This window comes from Thermobia domestica, chromosome 16 (genome assembly GCF_964235325.1).
Source record: "Thermobia domestica chromosome 16, izTheDome1.hap1.1, whole genome shotgun sequence".
In the NCBI taxonomy this organism is placed as follows: domain Eukaryota; kingdom Metazoa; phylum Arthropoda; class Insecta; order Zygentoma; family Lepismatidae; genus Thermobia; species Thermobia domestica.
The window spans coordinates 162,026,523-162,050,698 of NC_137469.1; the positions used below are offsets into that span (position 1 = coordinate 162,026,523).

The window sequence follows — 24,176 nt, forward strand, 5'->3', positions numbered from 1 at the left end:
AACAGTCAGTTGATTAACTTGAAAATTTGTATGTTGAAAAATCTTTCCATAGTACCGAGCAAACAAGAAAACTATATTTTGCAATTAAAATTTGATTGTTCAGAATAAATAGAAACTTTGTTAGAATTATTATTACTTCCCTATTTAAAAGAAACTAATATATATATATATATATATATATATATATATATATATATATATATATATATATATATATATATATATATATATATATACATACTCGTATGTTTATTTTAAATAGGAAAGTAATTATAATTCCATTCATTTAACAAAATGTCTGGCACACCAGAAATCTAAATATCTCTGCTATAATATGGCATTCAATACAGAACACCAATAACTCAATGCTGAGAAGCAATACACTACTCTTATAACTTCGTTGTACATTTATTCACAATTCATCTTTTAGATTTTCATCGGCATAGTATTATAAAAAATAGTTAGCAACTAAAATACGACTCGCTCAAGCCAGACTACTAAAACTTAAATTTCAAATTTTGCCACCAGTGGCGCTGTAAACGATTAACAAACCGTAGCGACCAAAGCTATTACTAATACTGAATCTCTTATGATTCTCATTGAATTTTATTTTTCAATATACACAAGAAAGTCAGTACACAAAAAAGACCAAAAATTGACGCACATCAAATCGAAGCAAAATCTGCAGCGTGGTTCGTGATAGATTCTGAGTCCTCCAATTTGACCGAGAAATAAATAAAATATTAGGAGTGGAAACACCGATTGTCCCCAGTCAATAAGAAATTCAAAGTGCAAACTTCTGCCGAGAATGTATTGCCTGTGATGGCAAGCATTTTCTAGAATGCAGAAGGTGTTATTAATTATTTCCTGGACAAGGGTAGCACTATCACAAGACCGATTTTCGCAAATTTGATCAATCAACTGCGAAATGTCATTGAACACAAGATACATGGATAATTGGAGAAAGTTTCCATCATTCCATCTCTCCATTTTCCATAATAACAATGTTCCAACACACACTGCTCTTCAGGCTCTGCAGAACGCGCGTTCAACATGTTAACTCATCCACAATACTCACCAGACTTACCACCCTCCGACTTTTATATCATCACGAAGCTGAAGGAACTTGGAACTTCGAACATATTTTCCGACATATGATGCATTCTTTGATGTTATGAAACGGTGTGACGAACAGGAAATATCCTTTTATTATGAGGTCATATTAAAGGTGGGGAAACGATATGATATTTTTGTGATCATTCTTTCGTAGGTAGATCCACTATCTTCAGCTCGACCACTCATATACGAGCATCTGTGTATGTGCGTGCTTATTACAGTAAACACAGCCCTAGCAGTGATAGTTGTTCGAGAACCCAATTCTCAATCTCTTCTAGAAATTTTCCATTCACAGATTGTGGAGATTCACACATTAAACTACTTTCTGAAATATTTGCTACGTTTGATTTCTCATGAACTATTGTAACATCACTTTGATGGAATCTCATTACATTAATTATATTACAGTCACAGTGCATTGATTTGGAATTCATATATAACTGAACATTAGACTCTTGTTCTTCAATTGCAGGTTCCAAATCTCCATCATTTAAAATTATATATACTATATTATTGTTTCTAAGATCAATTTGTAGATTTTGTGACGAATATAGGAAATCAATTGTTGTGAGTTTCTTTATATTGTTACCAGATACATTAAGCAAACGAATTCCTTTCCATTGCCTCCACTTTGGATGTATTCCGGAAACATTATTGTTTGGAATTTCAAAAGTTTCTTCAATTACAAGATTAAAATTTTCATATTTGTGAATTTGGTTATTTCCAATATTAAGACTGTTTAAGTGAAGAGTTACGTCGAATAAAACATTGGCGATATAATTAAACGACAAATCAATTATTTTAATATCTTTTTGAATGTAAAAATAAGCACCCTCCTTACATCTGTGAAACGTGTCATGTATTCCTGGATAAGGACTTCTTGAAGGTAACGTAATATAAAACAAATATGGAGCTTGCATAATTTGATTGTGACTTAAATCTAAATATCTTAAATTTCTCAAAGGAGCCAATGAATACATATGCAGACAGTATATTTCATTGTTCCGTAATTCAAGCGTTTGAAGCGAAGTTAGATTAACAAATATTCTGTCGTCTATCAAAGTATATTTGTTGTAGCTTAAGGTTAGAAAACGAAGTTCTGGAAGATTAAGTGTTGTTGGATGACCTTCTGAAAGTCTGTTGTGATCAAGATAAAGGGTTTCAATATTTCTAATATTTAACAAGAAATCGTCTGGAAGATCGTAAATGAAATTTGCACCTAAATCAACATCTTTTAAATTATATGCACTTTTCAGGAATTCAGATGAAACATATTCAATTCCACAGTTTCTCATTTCTATCGTATCAAGCATACCTATGTCACTAAACTTGATGCTATTCGTAATATTGGGAGCATAATTATACGAAATAGAAAGTTCCATAACAAATCCTTCGAATGTCAGGTTGAAGAGTGATAAGTTATTATTTGATATGTTAAAAGAAATAAGATTATATTTTGGAAACATAGCTATCCAATTATCTTCGCTCAAAGATAATTGAGTAAAGCTAAGGTCTAGAATAGAGATATGCCCGGAACCACTAAGTGCATTCGCGGGAAACGTTCTAAGTGGATTATTATTTAAATACAATACTTCTAAGTATAAGAGAGAATTAAAACTTTGGTTTGGAATTGATTTTATCTCATTATGAGATAAATGTAATGTTATTAGAGAAGTTAATGTTTTGAACCAACTTGGATTAATCATTTGTAGTTTGTTTTTACTTAGATTTAAATGTGTAAGTTCAGTAACGTCTTCAAATATACGTGGCGGTAAATCTTTAAGTTGATTATGATTAGTAATCCGTAAATAATATAGGTTGGTAAGGTTGCCTAACAAATCCTCCGGTATTTCTAATAGATCTGAATCCATAAGATGTAATTCCAATGTTCCTTCAGGAAATATGCCACTGTGAAAATTTTTAATATGCGTATATGATATGCTAATTTTCTTAATTAGATAAAAATTAGTTCCGCAACTGAAGAACATAGAGAGTGTTGTATTACTAAAATCTAACAGCTCATTGTTACTACCTTCTAGATACAATTCGGGATTATGTTTTGATTCAAGAACACAATTTGTAGAATCACTGAGCTCTTTCACGAATTTACTATTTATAATACAGTTCTGAATTATTATCTTTGTTCCCAATCTAACTGTATTTCTGATATCTTTTAACGACAGAAAAATGTTTCTAGGAATGTGAAAATCAGAGTTACTTAAACATATAAATGTGAAAATCAGTTTCAAATCTTCCTCATACGCAATAGCTGTAAAGTTATGACCACAGTTAATTTTGGAGTAATCGATAGAATGCACTATAACACATTGTTGACCTTCGTTCTTCATAGTCGTAGTGGTGCTATGTGGTGAAATAGTAATTATAAAGAAGAAAACGAGCCAAACGAAGGTATTCAATGAGCTCTTCATATTGACTCTTACGTCCATGATTTAATTGATAGTCTAATTTAACTCAGTCACTCCTACGTATCTTCAGACTCTGAGAAACCATCATTATCTGAAATAAATGAAATGAGAATTAATTTACATGCTTTATAGAAATTTGCATAACTATTTTAACTAAAATGTTACACATTTTTTTAATATTGAAATAATTAGATAATTAAATTGTTTCGACCAGGCCACAAATCACTTATACAACATGAAGTAAGTATCTTTCTTATTCGAAATTCGGATGAACAACGAATATTTGTTGTTATATGTACAAAATTTCTTATACGTGTTGCAGTAGATAACACTAGTTAAAAAATTTAAACTTTTTGTTTGTTACATGAGAAAAATCACCTGATCTTAAAGGAACTTTTTGCGCTGAATTCGAATATGCACTCGGTTTCTCTCCATCACGTACAGTTTTCCCGTAACAGAGGGATTTTCGGGAAATTCCCTCAAAAATTTCCCTTTTTCAAATATTTTATTCCCCTAGCTCCTGTCCCCTTACATATAGTAACATAGAAATTATACCCAAGTATACCTTGATTTATATTTAATAAACCCTAAAAGTTTCGTAAAAATCGCTTTGTTCTTTCTAGAGAAATAAATATATTTGTAAGTATACTGTGTGCACTGTTTATTGCACCTGATAGTAATGCTTTCAGATCTCCTGAGTTGGGGTAAAAACGATTTGCTTTATTACTACAAACACAGACATAAAAATGAATATTTACAATAGTCAACAACACACTTGTATTGCTCTCTGTAAATTAGAAACGTGTATAAAAATAGAATGTACTTCCAACGTATATTTTTTTTAAACGTACAGTATATGTATATCTTAATACACATATATACAATTCTCCAAGTTTTTTCGTTTTGTTCATGAAATGGTTATCAACATTTGTTATCAAATGTAACAGAATGCAAAAGAAAGAAAGAATGGAATACAGACTCATTGTTGACAACAATGAACTAATGCAGTCTGAATTTTCCACTACGGTATCGTTTCCCCCCTCCCCCCGCGCATTTCTTTCTTTCTTGTGTTCTTGACACCTGGTGAGGGAGTTTTGTACATTTTTATATTGACGTGTGGTTTAACACTACTTCACTTTCAAAGTTGTCTTTGCTGCTAAGAGTGCTTTCATGTTTGATCTTAACGGCCCAACCGTTATTATACCCAACTAAGACCAGAAGTTTAGTTTGTGATCAGTACAATGGCGTCAAGAGGACGGCGTTCGTGTGTTAACTCACCAAATAGTTTTTGTTATGTGTGTGGCCAGTTTGTAGTTAAAGGACAGTGTAGATCCATTACGCCATCGGTGAAACTAGCATATTATATATATTTCGGATGTAGTGTGGGAGATCAGGACAAAACTTGGGCACCCAACATAATTTGTGCGTTGTGCTACGTCACTTTACTTGCATGGGCCAAAGGGAAACGGAGGTTCATGAAATTTGCTGTACCAATGGTGTGGAGAGAACCCACCAACCATCTGGATGATTGTTATTTTTGTCTCACAGTAGTTAAGGGACATTCTATAAAAAGCAAATACACAATAAGTTATCCCAACGTTAAATCCGCAATTAGACCTATTCCGCACGGGGATGAACTTCCACTTCCCGAGCCCCCTACCAACTGGGAAGAGATATGGCCAAAAGACTCTGATGATGATCATGACCTTGATGAACCATCGACATCAACATATACATCCAAGGATCCAACGTTTAGGGATGCGCTCGAGTCGAGTCGAGTCGAGATTTAAGCCTGTCTCGACTCGTCTCGAGAAAATGTTGTCTCGACTCGAAAATATGGTGCTGTCTCGACTCGACAGTCTCTGTCTCGACTCGACTCGAATTCGAGTCGAGACGTCTCGAAATTCGAGTCGAGACAAAATATACGAGTTAAAATATACACACACATCAGCAAGACCGTTATGACTACCTACCTAATTGTTAGTATGTCCAACTTTTGGCACGAATAACAACGGCAACGCGTCTTGGCATGGTCGCAAGGTTCCTCGGTGGGTCGCTGGAGAGAGTTGGCACCACATATGCACACACAGATCATCTAATTTCCGTAAATTCCGGGGAGGGGGTGATGCACCCTCACGTTACGTTCAATCACATCCCAGATGTGATCGATTGGGTTCAGATCTGGAGAGTTTGGGGGGCAGCACATCACTTGGAACTCGCTCCTGTGTTCCTCGAACCACTCCATCACACTCCTGGCCTTGTGACATGGTGCATTATTTTGTCGAAAAATTCCACTACCGATGGAAATCATGGCCGTCATGAAGGGGGTGTACGTAGTCTGCAAGCAGCGTGCGACACCTCGGCCGTCATGGTGCTTTGCTCGAGCTCCACTGGACACTTGGATACTCAACTGAATGTTCCCTAGATAATAATTAAGCCACAGCCAGTTTGTCTCCGTCCCGCAGTACAGATCTCAAGGAGCTGTTCCCTTTGAACACGACGGATTCGCACCCTCACGTCGTCATGATGAAGAAGATATCGGGATTCATCAGACAATGCAATGCTCTGCCATTGTGCCAAGCTCTAGTGGTGATGGTCACGTGTTCATTTCAGTTATAGTTGCCGATGTCGTGGTGTTAACATTCGGCATCGTTAGGAGTGTTCGGTGCACTGTGTGTTCAGACTAGTGTTGTGAAGGCCTGTGATAAAAACGGAAATTTTGGGTAAAAAACAGTTTTTTTACTGTTTTCCCAAGCTGGGGAAAAAACGGAAAATTTGGGTATGATCAGAATCATCATTCTTGTTAATCACAGAATCATTTTAGTTAATATGTTAAATCAAACATATATTTCATAGAGATATCTTCATTGTTCTATGTAAAATTCCGGAAATTTTGAAACTATTAGAAAAAATCATTTCTTCGGAAATATTGGCAAAAACAGGAAAATGTAGTTTAAAAACTATTTGTTGGCCTGATGCTAGTGATCTTACTTGCTGTAACATGTCTGCAACATATACAGTGGGAAGTGGAAAATCCGAACTAATTGGGACCACAGGTATTCGGTTTTTCAAATTGTTCGGATTTTCGAAAATGACCAAGAAAATGTCTTTTAGGCTTACATATACTGTACGGTATGTTCTTCTATCGATACAGTGGTTATTCAGTACATACAGTAATTACAATACCGTACGTAAGGCTACTTACATTTAATGTTTCTGAAGAACTTGCTTGTACTCTAAGTCACACTCAAAACTTATAGGCCTAAGAAAAAATAAAAATAAAAATACATGACAAACAATTACATATAAATGAACTTTTGTAAAAACACTGACTTCACATAACGTCGATGAACACGCTATTGTTTGTTTATCGCTAGCATTAAGACAAAATGTAAAAACCTTCTAGGGACCGCGTTCGGATTTTTGACGTTAGGATTATCGACGTCCTAGTGTATATACAATGTATTTCGCTAACGGAAAAATACTTAGAGGAACAGGTTTTAATTCTACTTTACACACATATACCGCACAAGTGAGTAAATTTGAGCAGCGAGAAATATATTAAATGAAACTTCCGTTAGTTATTACAGACTAGCAGAATATCCGTTCTTCGCACGGGGAGAATACGTTTTATCTTTGGACACAAAGGGCACCAAAACTGTCACCAATGAACTTGTGGAGCCCCAAAACTATGAATTTGACATTCATATCGATAATTTTCAATTATCTTTACATGTCACCATCCTCCTTAGAGTACTAATGGGGCTGAATTTGTGGATTTAAACGGCATCTTCTGTTCATCTTAGCGAGTATGGATTCGAGGCCATTTTCGATCATGTATATATAAATATATGTATATACAGAGGCGGATCCAAGAGGGCTATAACCTCCCCCTTCACACTCAAGTATGCACTGCATAAAATGGGCTTCAATCCTGCTTTACACTGGATAAAACTGCAAACTATGGTCTAGCCCCTCCCTTGATCATGTCCTGGATCCGCCACTATATATATATACTGTATATAATGCTCAAAAAAATAGGGGTTCAGCTGAAATATCACACAAGACCTTAAGATAGTGTATGAATAAGCTTGTGTTTGATTCATATTATCATACAAGAAGGAATGCTTTAAGATACACTAGAAAAATGGGGCACATACTGTTGTTGGGGCACGGAAAACCTTGTTCACATGGCTCATGACTCAAGACGGTTATGTGTGCACCTCTCGAACTGCTCACAAACAGGCAAGGCAACAACACTGATTGTTCCTTAATATGTCATAGCCAACAGGGCCTCGCACCTGCGTGGTATGGATTCAATCAGATTATCGATGAGTTCTTGGGGGATGTTGTGCCACTCATCCAGAAGAGCGACTTCCAGCTCTGAAATGGTTGTTGGATTTACTGGCCTAGCAGCAATTCGTCTGACAAGCATTATCCAGACATGCTCAATTGGAACGAGATCCGGAGAGCATGCTGGCCACTTCATCCGAGCGATACCCTCAGCATCCAGCATCTCATCCACTAACCGAGCTATGTGAGGACGAGTATTGTCATCCATAAAAAGGAACGAATCACCAATGGCACCAGCATAAGGAAGAACAAGAGTTTTCGTGATCTCATCCCTATATCTGAGAGCCGTCAAAGAGCCATTTCGGATTATGTGGAGCTCAGTACGCCCACCAATGCTGATTCCTGCCTACACCATCAGTACACCACCATGATACTGGGATGTTTCTCGCACAAACATGGGATTGTGTCGTGTTCCACACTCTCTCCAGATGAGAACACGTCGATTATCAGGCTCTACACTGAATCGAGATTCGTCAGAGAACAAAACATTGCCCCATTCATTGCGTCCCCACCCACGATGTTCCTCCGCCTACGCTCTTTGATCAACACAGTGTCATGCAGTTAATGGGACACACACCATAGGCCTACGTGCGTAGAGATCACCTTCTCGAAGGCGATTGCGGACCGTTTGCGTAGATACTGTGCGTCCTGTTGTTGTTCGGAAGGCTCGCGGCAGCAGAGTTGTATTCTCACGCTGGTTTCGACGGGCTGTTAACAAGAGATAACGATCGTCTCTGACTTTGGTTGCTAGTGGACGGCCTTGTCCTTGTCTTCTTTGAACACTTCCAATTGTTTGAAATCGATTCCACAATCGGGAAATCACACTCTGTGCCACTCTTATGGCATGTGCCACCTCCCGCCATGACTGACCAGCTTCCAACCTCATTGAGGGCCGCGGTGGCTCAGTGGTAGGGCGTTCACCTCTGGTGCTTGGGGTCCCGGGTTCGATGCCAGCCCCTGCCAAGTGAACTTTGTGGTGTACAAACACCGTGTGCGTGTGTTTTCTCGGGGTTCTCCCGTTTCCTCCCACTTTCTTCATTCCACCCTTTCACTCATCTCTCATCATCACCGTCTCCTTTAGCCTAACCGGCATAACCGTGGGACGCAAAGCTTATAAAGATTTTTTTCCCGGCCCGCATACAATTATAGCTTAATTTGCAAATCATCGCAAATGGAAGTGTCACCATCGATATTAGTGACCGCGAAAACTATGGATTTGACACTAATATCGGTCATTTTGGATTACTTTTACATGTCTCGGTATCCGACCCCCCCCCTCCGGTGACCACCGGCCCGAATAGGGTGAATTTGTAAGTTAATGTGATCAGAGTTTCACCATTGATTTCAGCGACCGCGAAAACTGAATTCGACAGTAATATCGGCCATTTTCTACCATTTTTACATGTCCCTGTAAGCGCACCCTGAGACCCCCTGGTTCGAATTTTGAAAAAAAAAAAGATTCGTCTTGATCTGGGGCCTGGGCCAGGGTACCCCTGACTAAAATTTGGTAACTCTCGGTTTACTCGTCTGGTCCCCAGGCTGCATACAGACAGACAAACACAAACAAACTATTTATTTTATTTATATTAGACTAGATAGATTCTTGCAAATTATGCCAGATTTTCATATTATCTTTCCGAACTAATTTTAAAGACCCGCTCCTACTTATCTTTATATATACACACAGTATATCTATATTTATATCTATCTATATCTATATATGTATATAACAAACGCAGGAATTGCACCCTAAATAACGCTCCTGGAGGACCCCTTTCTCAAAAAAATTGCTGGGGAAACACTTGTAGAAACTTCAGTTTTCGTGCCAGACCTGGTGAAAAAAAAACTCCTTTAGCGATCGAATTAAAAAAATAGTTCTCCTCAGGTTAGTATTCACTGAGAATATTGTTATAAAATTTAAATTTTATGGGTAAATCAGTAGACTTTGAATACATCCACATCGTATCCACTGAGTTGCGAAATTGTGTACCTCCAGATATGGGTTGCCGAAGAAAATTTTCTAGGGGGCATCTTCAATGTTTGCTATATTAGTCTTTCATTTAATGTGCATGGTTTGTTATATTACGTATACGTGAGCCAAGGAGGTTCATTCTTATCAAACACGGAGATTATGAAGGAGCAGATCTACTGTACAAAATATAATAAAAAAATCTCTTTCGGATTTCTATCATCCCGCAGTCCAACCCCGAGACGGAAACATAAGAGATAGGCTTTTTGTTTTTAAACAAGATAACGTGCCTAGCGAATGCTTTACATTGTGAAGATTATATTAGTGAAAATTAAACGAATATAATTTTACAACTTAATATACATATCACTAAATGTTGAGCTCCCCGTTGCTATGTGGTTAGCGTATGCGCCTTTCTCGAACGAGGTTTGATTCATGGTAAAAGCTCATGTGTTTCAAATCCGACGTTAAACTGTACGTTCACGTCTTGTAGAGCTTTGCTCCTGAAAACGACGCTAAACTATAATCTAATTTAATATTACTAAATATTAAAAAATAATGACTTACCAAGGTGACGTCAATTTGGCAGTCATCAAATCCATTTTATACTTTCACTTAATCCAGTGGATATTAATATAACAATTACAAGGCACACGCGCATATAAATACTCAGAAACAAGTACATACACACGTACACATACACAAATATGAACCCTTCAAATCTATTTACATGTGGTGGACTGCGCTGCATCAAACACTGTTATCTTCATCATCATCTTCTCATGTATCTGCATTATTTGATTCATCCACAGATTTTTTTATTTGTACGCATCATTCATTTTTCCATTTTCGGGAGGGTTCAGGGTTCTTTCTTCATTTAAAGAGTCGGTTCTCTGTATTGGAAAGAGAATCAGGGGAGGAAGGGGAATTTATACTTTAAGAATGGATAACATTTTAAGAAATATATACAAAACATGCCGCTTCCGACGCAGCACTGAAGCATTTCTTTTAGCGGTCATACCCCCTCCCCTCTCAAGTTGTAAAGTGAGAAGGGACTGAAACATCCCAGACACTCAGGGTTCAGTTGACAATAATAAAACTATGGGTAAGTAAACATCTTGTACAGAGTCACGTTTTGCTTATTTTTGAACATTTCTGTGAATTCAACAATACAACAGCGGAAATACTAACTGGTTTTATTACTCCAACCATAGCTTTAACTAAGGGATAATTCCCAACGGTCAGTGATCCATCTAAATTTTCGTTCTTTTTCTGTTCTCCAGAGGAAAGAATGAGATTTTGCCAAGATGCTAAAGTCAAGATGTTATATGCTAAATGGGAGTAAATTATGCTAGATCTAGCACCAAGATGCTAGATATGGCTTCACTGGCGGGCTTCGATATCTACAAAACTTTCTGCCAAAGCATAAAATAAAACAATAGCACAATAGTTTCGATAACATATGTGTGGTCCTTCGGTAGGCTACACATCTGGTAAGAAGCTCATCCCAAAGAGTAGTTTGGACAAAAGACTCGTAGCCGGCTTGTATAGATAATTGAATTCAAATATTCAAGTATCCATTTACTGAATGCTCATATCGTGCATGCATGCATTTGCATGCATTATTAATTAAATAAATAAAGTACACACACACTTAATTATGTCAGTGATAAACGGTGTTTATTGAAAAAACCCTCTCCAAACAATGAAAATTAATCTTAGACTGGAGAAATGGTTATCCTTCGTTTTCATTATCATTTGGCCATGAAACAAACGTCTGACAGATATACAACCCCTATATACAACTATGTGATGTTGGAATATATAACTCGTAGGGTATGATGCTTTACTTTTTCAGAAATTTCAGTACTTCTAGTGAAATGAAATCTTTAGTTTTACGTCCCACGTTTATGGCGGTTAGGCTAAAGGAGACGGTGATGATGAGAAATGAATGAAATGGTGGAATGAAGAAAGTGGAAGGAAACGGGAGAACCCCGAGAAAACCCACGAGCATGGTGTTTGTCCACCACAAAGTCCACACGGCGCGATGTGGGATCGAACCAGGGACCCCATGCACCGGAAGTGAACGCCCTACCACTGAGTCACCGCGCCCCCACAGTACTTCTTGTGTACCCCTATAAATGTAATAAAGAACTAATGGCCATGTTTTTTTAATATAAAAATATTCAATTAGAACTGGACAATTTACATAAAATTTGGAATCGACAAATGAAAACGGCACGTTTCTTGCACTTGTAGGTTCGAGATCTCATTGTTGAAAGGATTGGAGACAAACATATAAACTTTTCTGTGAGGAGAAACATATACGCCTAAATCTAGTATTTTAAAATGAAATGAAATGAAATCTTTGAGTTTTACGTCCCACGGTTATGCCGGTTAGGCTAAAGGAGACGGTGATGATGAGTGATGAATGAAATGGTGGAATGAAGAAAGTGAGAGGAAACGGGAGAACCCCGAGAAAACCCACGCACATGGTGTATCTAGTATTTTAATATATAGATAACTAGCAGCGTTCACCCCGCTTCGCTGCGGTCACCCCGGAACGCAATAAACTTTGTTACTTAGATAATTTTTACTTTTTCGCTTTCAAGTGATATGATAAAAACCATAGAAGATTGCAGTAAATGTTAACATTATATCGCCTGTCATTTATGTTAACCCGCCCCGCTTCGCTGGGGTCACCCCGGAACGCAATAAACCTTGTTAATTAGATAATTTTTACTTTTTCGCTTTCAAGTGATATGATAAAAACCATAGTAGATTGCAGTAAATGTTAACATTATATCGCCTGTCATTTATGTTAACCCGCCGAGTGACACGGTCATGCGGGTTGCATATAAATACGTTTATTTTTACCTATGATGAACTAACAAAGGATTTGTACGTTATGGACACTTGAATGGTCAATTATCTCAAGACACTGGTAATTGAAAATTAAAGTGATATGATAAAAACCATCTAGGGTCCAAATCCTAATAACCCCCCAAAAATGAAAGAAATTGGTTCAGCCGTATTAGCGTGATGAGGGAACAAAGGATTTGTACGTTCTCTTTTTAAGATAATTGGAATAGTTTTATTTTCGAGTGCTATTTTTTAATATTCGCAATATTGAAATTTTTGAACTTAAATTTTTTGCGTGTTTGAAAAAAAAAGAAATATCATTACTAGTAAAATAAACCTAATACAAACATATTTATCTTTTCAATTTTTCCGGAAAATCGAAAAAAAACGTTTAAAAAAAATAGGTTCAAAATTTCCGGAAATTTGACAACACTAGTTCAGACACACTTGTACTTTGCCCAGCATTAAACTCTGATCTTAGTTCCGACGCAGTTCGCCGCCTGTTCTGTTTTACCAGTCTGCCCAGCCTACGACGTTCGACATCTGTAATGAGGTGGGGCACCCAACCCCTCGACATTTGGACGTCTTTTCCCCTTGGTTTCGCCACTTGCTGAAGACAATCACCATAGCACTCCTCGAACACCTGACAAGTCCTGCAGTTTCCGAAATTCTCGTGCCGAGTGTTTCTGATCGAGCACTTTCTTCAAAATAATATTAAAAATTATAGAAAAATTTTCGAGACATTCGAGTCGAGTCGAGATTTTTACCAGCTGTCTCGACTCGAAAATTCGAGTCGAGAAATGCGTTTGTCTCGACTCGTCTCGAATTTTACAAAGTGTGTCTCGACTCGAATCTCGACTCGAATTCGAGTCGAGTCGAGTCGAGATTCGAGACATGTCTCGACTCGAGCGCATCCCTACCAACGTTCATCCCTGACTGTGTTCGCGAGCCACATTTCATCCGGCAATGTGAACTTAATGACCTAGTCCGTGATTTGCACCTGACAAAACAAGAGGCGAAACTTCTGGGATCAAGACTCCAGCAGTGGAACTTATTGGATGCAGAAACGAACATATCAGTGTACAGGAAAAGGCATGTTAAATTTTCAAGCTATTTCTCAATGCAAGATAATGTGTGCGTATGTACGGATATAAATGGGTTGATGGCGGAGCTAGGAATTCCTTACGTTCCAGAAGAATGGAGGTTATTTATCGACGCGTCAAAGATCAGCCTTAAAGCTGTCCTTTTACATAATGGAAATAAAAAACCTTCTATACCACTTGCGCACTCAGTGAAGATTAAGGAATCCTATGACACCATGTCAACTTTGCTAAATCTTATAAATTACAAGGACCATTGTTGGCAAATATGTTGTGATCTCAAGGTAGTTGGTATTTTATTAGGACTGCTGTGCGGTTACACGAAGTACCAATGTTTTTTATGTTTATGGGATAGCCGAGCTGATGACAAACATTATGAAGTGAAGGAATGGGAGCCTAGAGTGAATTACGTACCTGGAGAATGCAACGTCAAATACGCTCCTTTGGTAGATCCTAATAAGATATTACTACCGCCACTTCATATCAAGTTAGGACTTATGAAAAACTTTGTCAAAGCCATGGACACATCTGGTGAAGGTTTCAAGTATTTGCGAGATAAGTTCCCTAACCTGAGTGATGCTAAGATTTCAGCGGGAGTGTTTATTGGTCCCCAAATTAGGAAATTAATGCTTGATGATAGCTTTGACAGCAAGTTAAACAGTGCTGAGCTAGCTGCCTGGACAGCATTTAAGTGTGTTGTGCGCAACTTTCTGGGCAATAACAAAGCTGAGAGTTACACAGAAATCGTACAGGACATGATACAGAAATACAAAGAGTTGGGCTGTAGGATGTCTTTAAAAATCCACTTTTTGCACTCCCACCTCAGCTTCTTTCCTGCTAACCTAGGTGCTCTCAGCGACGAACAGGGGGAAAGATTCCACCAAGATATAATGGCAATGGAGAAAAGGTACCAGGGACGATGGGATCCTTCAATGATGGGGGACTATTGTTGGGGTCTTGTTAGAGAATGCAACATTTCTTACAAAAGAAGGAAGTAGTGTACGTTTTTGTAACCCAATGGAAGTTTCATATATTGTGATAGTTTTGATTGTCTTTTCATGACCTTTTGGTACATTTGTATTATTGTTTATTGTAAATTGTCACACTTGTAAATTATATTGTATTATATTTTATATATGTGTTTGTGGTAATAAAGCAAAACGTTTTACCTCAACTTAAGAGATCTGAAAGCATTACTATAAGGTGCAATAAACAGTACACACAGTATACATACAAACATATTTATTTCTCTAGAAAGAATAAATCGATTATTACGAAACTTGGAGGGTTTGTTAAATATGAATCAAAGTATACTTAGGTATAATTTCTATGTTAGTATATGCAAGGGGACAAGATCTTGGGGTGTAAAATAAACGAAAAGGGAAATTTTTGAGGGATTTTCCCGAAAATCCCTCTGTTACGGGAAAATCGTACGTGATGGAGAAAAACCGAGTGCATATTCGAATTCAGCGCAAAAAGTTCCTTTAAGAACAGGTATTTCCTTTTATGTAACAAAACCTTTGTTAACTACTGTAATTCAACAAGAACTTTGCATTTATCGTTAGGGTTTCTAGGTACGTCTAACTACACATAAACATTCTGTTCTGGATTCTCCCTTTCAGGAGATTTATAAAGGAAGTCCCGGACTTAGAGCCCTGTGGACTACGTCACTATATTTGTTTTAATTATAAATTGTTTGAAATATAAATAAATGTACTAAAATGGCACGAGCCAAGATGGCCGATTTTGGCTTTGGGTACAAAACCTCGCGGCCAGAACCTCGCCGCCCAAAATCTCGCCCGCCGAAACCTCGCCTGGCCAAAACCTCGCCGCCCAAAACCTCGCGGGCCAAAATCTCGCCTGGCCAAAACCCCGCCTGGCCAAAACCTCGCCGCCCAAAACGTCGCGGGCCAAAACCTCGCCTGGCCAAAACCTCGCCACCCAAAATCTCGCCGGGCCAAAACTTCGCCTTGCCAAAACCCCGTCTTCCAAAACCTCGCGCCCCAAAATATCGCCATACCCAAAAACTTGCCTGACCAAAATGTAAATGTTCCAACAGATTATAAGGATGACGGTATAAAAGACGCTGTTTCAGTAGAAGTATCACGGGTATTTGACCAAGTCCCGCGATACCATATGAAAATTCTATTTCTGTATTAGAGGATTTCAATGTGAATGTAGGGCGACAGGATGTTTTTAAACTGGTTATGGGGAAAGAAAGTCTGCATAAGGAAAGTAATGACAACTAACGGGGTTAGTTTCGTGAACTTTGGAACATCCAAAAACTTAAAATTTTAACAAAAATTTAATATTTATGAAAGTATGAAATGATATATGAGTTTTTACGACGTCCCTTGATTATGTCCTGTAGGTTAAAGGAGACGTAGATGACCAGGATGAAGGAAATGATCGAATAAAGAAAGTGGGAGGAAACGGGAATAACCCGAGAAAGCCCACGCAAACGATGTTTTGTATCTTCTTCTTCTTCTTCTTCTTCTTATTATTATTATTATTATTATTATTATTATTATTATTAGTATTATTATTATTATTATTTGTAATGTGGAATTGCTAAAAGTTTCATTCGCGGCGAGGTTTTGGGTGGCGAGGTTTTGGCCCGGCGAGATTTTGGGTGGCGAGGTTTTGGGCGGCGAGATTTTGGCCACGCGAGGTTTTGGCCCGGCGAGATTTTGTCCCGCGAGGTTTTGGGCGGCGAGGTTTTGGCCACGCGAGGTTTTGGTCCGGCGAGATTTTGTCCCGCGGGGTTTTGGCCGGCGAGATTTTGAGCGGCGATGTTTCGGCCGCGAGATTTTGTCCGTATCCCCCGATTTTGCCTGTTTGAAATATAATTGTTTATCACACTATTAATGTTATAACGAAGGATAAGCGGCGCATGAATATATTGAGAATGAAAAACAGTATATGAAGATTGTAATAAATAATAAAATTGTCCAAAGTAAATATTAAAAATTGAATAAAAAAATGAGAGCAAAGCTCCCCAATACTTAGTGTTTACAGTGCCATCTCTTATCCTCACATAAACATTCTCATATTTATGTAAATTGGTTATAAATCCATACTACAAACAATTCGTTATCAAAATATACCAGTGGACATGTTCTTTAATAGCATTTTGCATTCCCACATATACTGATATAAATTATAACATATATATATATATATAAAATTTAGATATAAGAACCAATACATTTTATAACTGTAAAAACTTGAAAAGCTACAATATAAACAAGCACATTATATATCCTTCTTTTTCTTCTTTTAACAATAATTTTACATTACAATGATCTGGTAAGTAATACTGCAATTAACAAATCTTTCCAATCTCCCAACATTTGTTTCTCATACTTGTAAAATATTCTTAATACAACTAGATTTCGTATTGATTTTCTACGGATATATATATATATATATATATATATATATATATATATATATATATAGAGAGAGAGAGAGAGAGAGAGAGAGAGGAAGGTTACCAGAGAGCACGCACTTAATATTCATTTTCAAATAGCTCCGAAAGTAATGAACCAAAAATTATATAAATTGTACAAAATTTTAATTGAAGTTTAGGCTACATTGTAAGAAATAGAAAAGTTTACTACTAGATGTAGAAATGGAGATATACGTTAAAAAGTTAAAAAACTCAAATGCGTACTCTTAAGGACCAGTGTCCCAAAGAGTGCGTTTTGCGGTCCCTAAGAGGACGCACTCAACACCTATCATACTTGAAACCTAAACCCCTTCGTAAACTTTAATTTACCCTAAGGTTTGCTTCCAATTGTTCGTATACAGGCGATTCTAAACTATTTTGCTTTTGCTTCCAACAATTTTTTCATTACACGTCCATGTGGTTTTAAAGAATTTATTATGAACGTACACGAAATTTAAAACATTAAAGAAAATCTTCGTTTAGTTTCACCCGCAAATTATGATTTTTATGAGTAAAATTAATGATTTTTTAAATTCTTAGTTCGTGGTTTCATTACATTATTCCACCAACTGGAAAAAATCCTGAACAACACCTTTAGTGTATGTCTTTTTTAATTCTTAGTTCGTGGTTTCATTACAATCGTAATCGAAGCCATATTTCACTCAGCATCTTCCTCCAGAACACTTCCAGAATCTTTATTTTGATCATTTCCTCACTTCTTAGGACGACGACATCATACCTTGAAAGGCAATGGCGAACTACCGTGGACCAAGGATCTTGTAAAGCAAGATCCTTGCCGTGGACCAAAGGCCTACTTCGGGCAGAACACCACATCATCATTGTAATTTAAGAAATTTTGTGAATGTAAAATACTTCTTATATATGATTTACAGTTGGTGCTTGAATCGAAGACAAACAATTACAAATAATTCTACAATCCATTCAAACATCATATTACACTCCGAGAGTAACTGATGAGAATAACCACAGTCTGTAATATGAATGCCGCTACCCACACACACTATCAACGAAATTTTCCCAAGGAGTACGTGCGCATTCTTTGATAACTCACTAACGCGCACTCTTTGGGAAACAGCAGTCAACTCGAGTAAAATTCATCCATGTGGCTGCATATGCAAGACCCCCGAAACAAAGCCATGGTAAACAATTCTATCTGCACTCATGTTTCCTACCATGCAACAAGGGTACTGTAGTTAGCTGCTATATCAGAATAATTTCTTAACTAAGAGTATTAAAATATTACATCAAGAATTCAAAAAAGTTATTTTTAGCTGTATTTTCTGTTTGCAGCGATCCGTTAACTTCCCTTTTCTTCGTATCAACTATCACACAAAGACGCATCAAACAGGGTAGCAATAACAATTCTGAGTGTTTCCACTTCAGCGTAATTGGCACTGCGCGCTCTTAGGGCGTGCGTACTCTTTGGTAACCCTCCTCTCTCTCTCTCTCTCTCTCTCTCTCTCTCTCTCTATATATATATATATATATATATATATATATATATATATATATATATATATATATATATATATATATATATATATATTATTAAGCAACTGTGTATGGAAGAATTTTCTGGTTCCCGTTCCTCAAGGATATAGTCTGTCAGAAGAAGTTTAGGTAATCGCTCGTTGAGAAAGTTTTCTACACGTAAAGTACATGAAAAACTAGAAACAAGTCTACAAATTAAGGTAAAACGTTTTCCGCTCTAGGTATGACAGAGCTACTAGAAATGCTTCATTCTTTCACAAAAGGCTATATCCCACGTACATCAATATACTGTATACTGTACTCAATGTACTGTATATTATGAATAGGGCTATACAGTATATTATTAAACGTTCTACAGTACTTTTTATTTTTATTTATTTATTTTTTTGGTTTTGCATATTCTTTATTTTATGAGTAAAAAATGTCAAAAATATATTGTTAAAAGTAACACTTGATATCGATGGGGGAAATTGAATTAGTATGAAGTGTATAGTTTGAATCCTGAGCAGGAGTACCTTGATACTGGGAGAAGTACATTTCACTCATCCTTAAAATTTTGGAATTGTCAAAAAAAAATCGTAATTGTTCTCTATGACTCTTTGTAAAATTGGGTGATTCAACTTGTGTCTTTTCATGGATAGGAAAAATGTCAAAATTAAAATTTGAATGTTGAAACTTAGGTATGACTTACAGTATAAGGTTATTGGTGTAAACATTTAGAATTTGAAACCTGATAGGAAGTGAATAACATCGATTGATATAAAACTGCACTTTGAACTTTAGTCACAACTCATAGTCTATAAGGTTATTACTCTTGGTGCAATCTGTTAGGTTAATTTATACCTCTAGCTTTAAATTTTGGATATGAAACCTGATAGATAACCTATTGATATTCATAATCATTTCACATTTTGAACCGAAAGACGACTGTTATGATACCTTAAAACATGATACTTAATATTAAATCGATTGACAGGAAAGAACACTTTGAACTGTAGTCACAGCTCACAGTTTAAGGTAATTATCCTTGGTGTTGATCACTGGAAAGTTACTCTTGATGCAATCAGATTGGTTGATCACTTTCAAGCCTTTGTTTAATTTTTCGGTCACTCTTTCAAAATATTTGAAGCTAAAGATTAAAGTTGCGACACATAGTCTAAATTCGTTATCTCTTATGGAATGTAATTGGCTGATCAGTGAAAAGTTATTCTTGATGCAATTTGATTAGATGACCACTCTCAAATCTTTTCTTCGTATTTTTAAAGTGTTTCAAAAAGGTATGCTTAACAGGTTAAATTTTTTCATCATCACATCACGTGTGTTTAGAAACCGTAGACAAGCAGCCATGATAACGTTATGATGAATATTATTTCGAACGATTCTCATATATACGGATGATATGGTGACGTTACATAATTCTGGTGACGTTACATAAACTTGTTCTGACATGTATTATTGCATCATAATCACAAAATTTTCAAACTAAAACTTCTCAAACTGTGTTGTTGAGTTGACTTAGAGTTAAACGTCCCTTTCAGCACCGAGGCTATATAAGACGGGACCTACATATTAATGTGGACTCCGAACCACATGAGCTCCCGAATCCAGTCCGAGTCTCCCACACCGAAAGCGCATACGCTAACCGCTTAGCCACGAAGGACCTCTTCTCAAACTGTGATCGAAAATATTAAGCATAATTTTTAAGCGAAGATTTGAAAGTGAGTAACCATTTCCATTGATCACCCAAATCATATTACTAACTAACTAACTAACTCTATGGCCTATGGAACCCAGAGGTTCAATGCCGCGTTCACAAAAGCTCTCCACTGACTTCTATCCTTAGCTAACTGCATCCAGTTTCTACTCTGTATTCCAATCTCTGCGAGATCCATCTTAATATTGTCCTCCCATCTGCGCCTAGGTCTTCCTAATGGTCGTTTTCCGATTGGTCTTCCAATCAAAACTTTGAAAGCGTCTCTACTTTCTTCCATTCTAGCTACATGACCCGCCCATCTAAGCCTCCTAGACTTGACGACCCTAACAATGTTGGGTAAACCATATAAATTATGTAGTTCCTCGTTATGAAGTTTCCGCCATTCCCCATTCCCGTTCCTCTTGGGTCCGAATATTCGTCTCAGGATCTTGTTCTCAAATACTTTCAGTCTATGTTCTTCCCTCAGAGTAAGTGACCATGTTTCGCAGCCATACAGAACAACAGGCATGATTATCGTTTTGTATATTTTAAGTTTCAAATTCCTCGACAGAATTCGCGACGACAAGAGATTTTGAACCGAATAGTAACACGAATTCCCTGCTTTTAGTCGACATTTAATTTCTCCGTGAATATGATTTTCCTCTGTTAATATTGATCCTAGATATTTGAAAGTATCCACTTTATCAAAAGTATTATTTAGTATTTTAACGCATCCATAATTTGCTGTATTCCGGTCCCGACGCACTTCCATGTATTTAGTTTTCTCTGCATTTACTTCTAAACCCATGTCCCTGCAAGCGTTTAATAAGATCTCTGCATTTCTTTCTATTGTTCTCTTATCATCTCCTATTAAATTTACATCATCAGCATATGCCATAACCTGGTGAATACCGTTCAACTGTAAGCCCTGGTTGCTATCTTTGATTTTCCTTATAGCGTATTCCAAAACGAAGTTAAATAATAATGGCGACAACGCATCTCCTTGTTTCAGGCCATTTTCGACGTGAAAGCTCGTGGACAAAAAATTTCCTACCCGGACTTTACTTTGGGATTCATTTAAACATATCTTAATTAATCTAATTAGCTTTCTCGGTATTCCAAGTTCTGCAAGAACGTTGTATAATGTTTCTCTCCTAACCGAGTCGTACGCCTTTTTAAAATCAATAAATAGTTGATGTACCGGGATATTGTATTCCCACTTTTTTTCGAGTATTTGGCGAATGGTAAATATTTGGTCGATAGTTGATCGATTTCGTCTAAATCCGCACTGATAATCTCCAATAATTTCATCTGCATATGGGATCAGTCTTGCTAACAGAATATTTGAAAGGATTTTATAGTATGTTGACAGAAGAGAAACGCCTCGATAATTACTACAGTCAGTTTTGTCGCCTTTCTTGTGGATTGGAACAATGATTGATTCTTTCCACTCTTGTGGCAATTCTTCCTTGTTCCAGATAAGGAGAATGAGTTTGTGTATCTTGTTCCACAATTTTTCGCCTCCAGCTAAAATTAACTCAGCCGGAATTTCATCTACACCCGGAGATTTGTGTTTCTTTAATTTCTTTATAGCGGTTTCTACTTCCATTCGGTTGGGTTCTGGAATATACGGTTCTGCGGTGTGTATCTCCTTTTCTTCACGAACACTAGTTTTTGTTTGCGTGTTAAGCAAATCGTCAAAGAAATCTTTCCATCTATTTAAGATGCTATCCGTGTCAGTGAGAACTGTACCGTCAGATTTCTTTAATATATAAGCACGAGGTTGATAGCCTTTCTTAAATTCGTTGATTCCCTTATACATGTCCCGTATGTTTTTATTTTTACTATTATCTTCAAGTTCCTTAATTTTAGCTTTCAGAAAATCGCGTTTCTTTGTTCTAAAAGTTTTGGAAGTTTCCCGCCTGATATCTGCGAAATTTTGTGTAGTCATTTCATTCGGATTTTGTAGCCAGCGTAATTATGCCTGTTTTCTCTTCTCTGCTAGTTTTATGCATTCCTGGTCGAACCATGGTTTGTTCCTACGTATTTCCGCGTGTCCCAATTTTTCTTTTGCTGAAATTTTAATGCTATCTCTAATTTCAATCCAGTTATCCTCAACACTAGTGCACTCCGAATCTTCTAAAGCCGAAAATCTATTCGAAACTTCAATCTGATATTCCTCTCTTACCTGGCTCTCTTCTAATTTCTTTAAATTGAATCTCTCCGTTTTCGGACAATGAATATTACCTTTATTCAACGATAACCTCTCTCGTATTATCGCTGCTACCAGGTAGTGGTCAGTGTCACAATCAGCCCCTCTAAATGACCGGACATCAATTATGCTAGATTGCCTTCTTCTATCTACTAAAACGTGATCAATTTGATTATGTGTTTTCCCGTCTGGTGATGTCCAAGTGTATTTATGAACGTCGCGATGTGGGAATTTTGTACTCTTCACGATTAGGTTTTTGGATGTTGCAAAGTTCACGAGTCTAACACCGTTGTCATTACTTTCCTTATGCAGACTTTCGTTCCCTATAATCGGTTTGAAAATATCCTCTCGTCCTACCTTCGCATTGAAATCCCCTAATAGAATTTTCATATGGTATCGCGGGAGTTGGTCAAATATCCGTTCCACTTCTTCGTAAAAACTGTCTTTTATATCGTCATCCTTATCTTCTGTTGGGCATGTATATTTAAAACAATAATATCACACCACCGTCCCTTAAGAGTAATAAAAGAAAGTCTGTCAGTAACAAATTCAACCCGTTTAATTGCTGGTAATATACGTTTATGAACGAAAAACCCTGTTCCTAACTGGTGATTTTTATTTCCTTCCCCGTAAAAGAACGTAAAATTTCCGGAATTCTCAGATCCATTTCCTTCCCACCTAACTTCCTGAACTCCTACTACGTCCATCCTGTATTTCTCTAACTCCCTCGTTACGGATTTTAACGCGCCTACCCTATAAAGACTCCTAATATTCCATGTTCCAAATCTCATGTCCATTTTCTTTTGCTGAGGTCGTGCCAAGTTATCAGTCCTTGTCCGAGGCTTTTGTGAATATTTCTGAACAAGTGCTTTTTTTTTACAGGATGAGGTTGTTAGCCCTACCCAAACCCCCAAGCTGGAGGACCACTCCTAGTCGGCTGTCCGCGACTGCTTATTCAGTATATTCGCAGCTAACCTCTATATCTAGAGGCCTTCTCCTCGATCCGCAACCTGAGGACGCGCCATGCCGTGGTGATAGGAACCCACGTTACAAATCATATTACACAAAGAATAACTCCACGTTTCACGGTTAACCGTCAAACGTTATTCGGTTTCCAACTATTCGATAAACCAATAAACGGTTCTTTAACCACAAAGGAGTGCAAACATTTTCAAACTAAAATCTTCAAACTAAAAGAAAATTGCTCTAAACTGTTCCGATTTTCCTCTTACATTAATAATTCCAAAACAATTTTTTCTAACTAAAATTTAAAATATTGATAAAAATATTTTAATCCAAAATTTTTAAACTAAAACACCAAAACTAAAAATTATCAAATCAAAACAAATTTTCAAAATAAAAAATGTTCAAACTAAAAATTTTTTAAAAAATTGAAAAAATTAAACCAAAATTTCTAAACTAAAATTTTTAATGAGTGCAAAAGTTTTCAAAATAAAAATTTAAACTGTTAAGCATATATTT

General features: G+C 36.9%; 1 protein-coding gene across 4 annotated transcripts in view; it reads right to left on the bottom strand.

The window, feature by feature from the left end:
* Nucleotides 1-246: 246 nt before the first annotated feature.
* LOC145673497 (uncharacterized) overlaps nucleotides 247-24,176 on the bottom strand; it is a 136,418-nt gene continuing 112,488 nt past the window's right edge. For all 4 annotated transcript variants that reach the window (XM_081743262.1, XM_081743260.1, XM_081743259.1 and 1 more), the window contains one exon: nucleotides 247-3,633. In XM_081743262.1, coding sequence (XP_081599388.1) covers nucleotides 1,332-3,563 — 2,232 coding nt within the window. In that variant the 5' untranslated portion in view covers nucleotides 3,564-3,633 and the 3' untranslated portion in view covers nucleotides 247-1,331. The remainder of the gene's footprint in view (nucleotides 3,634-24,176) is intronic.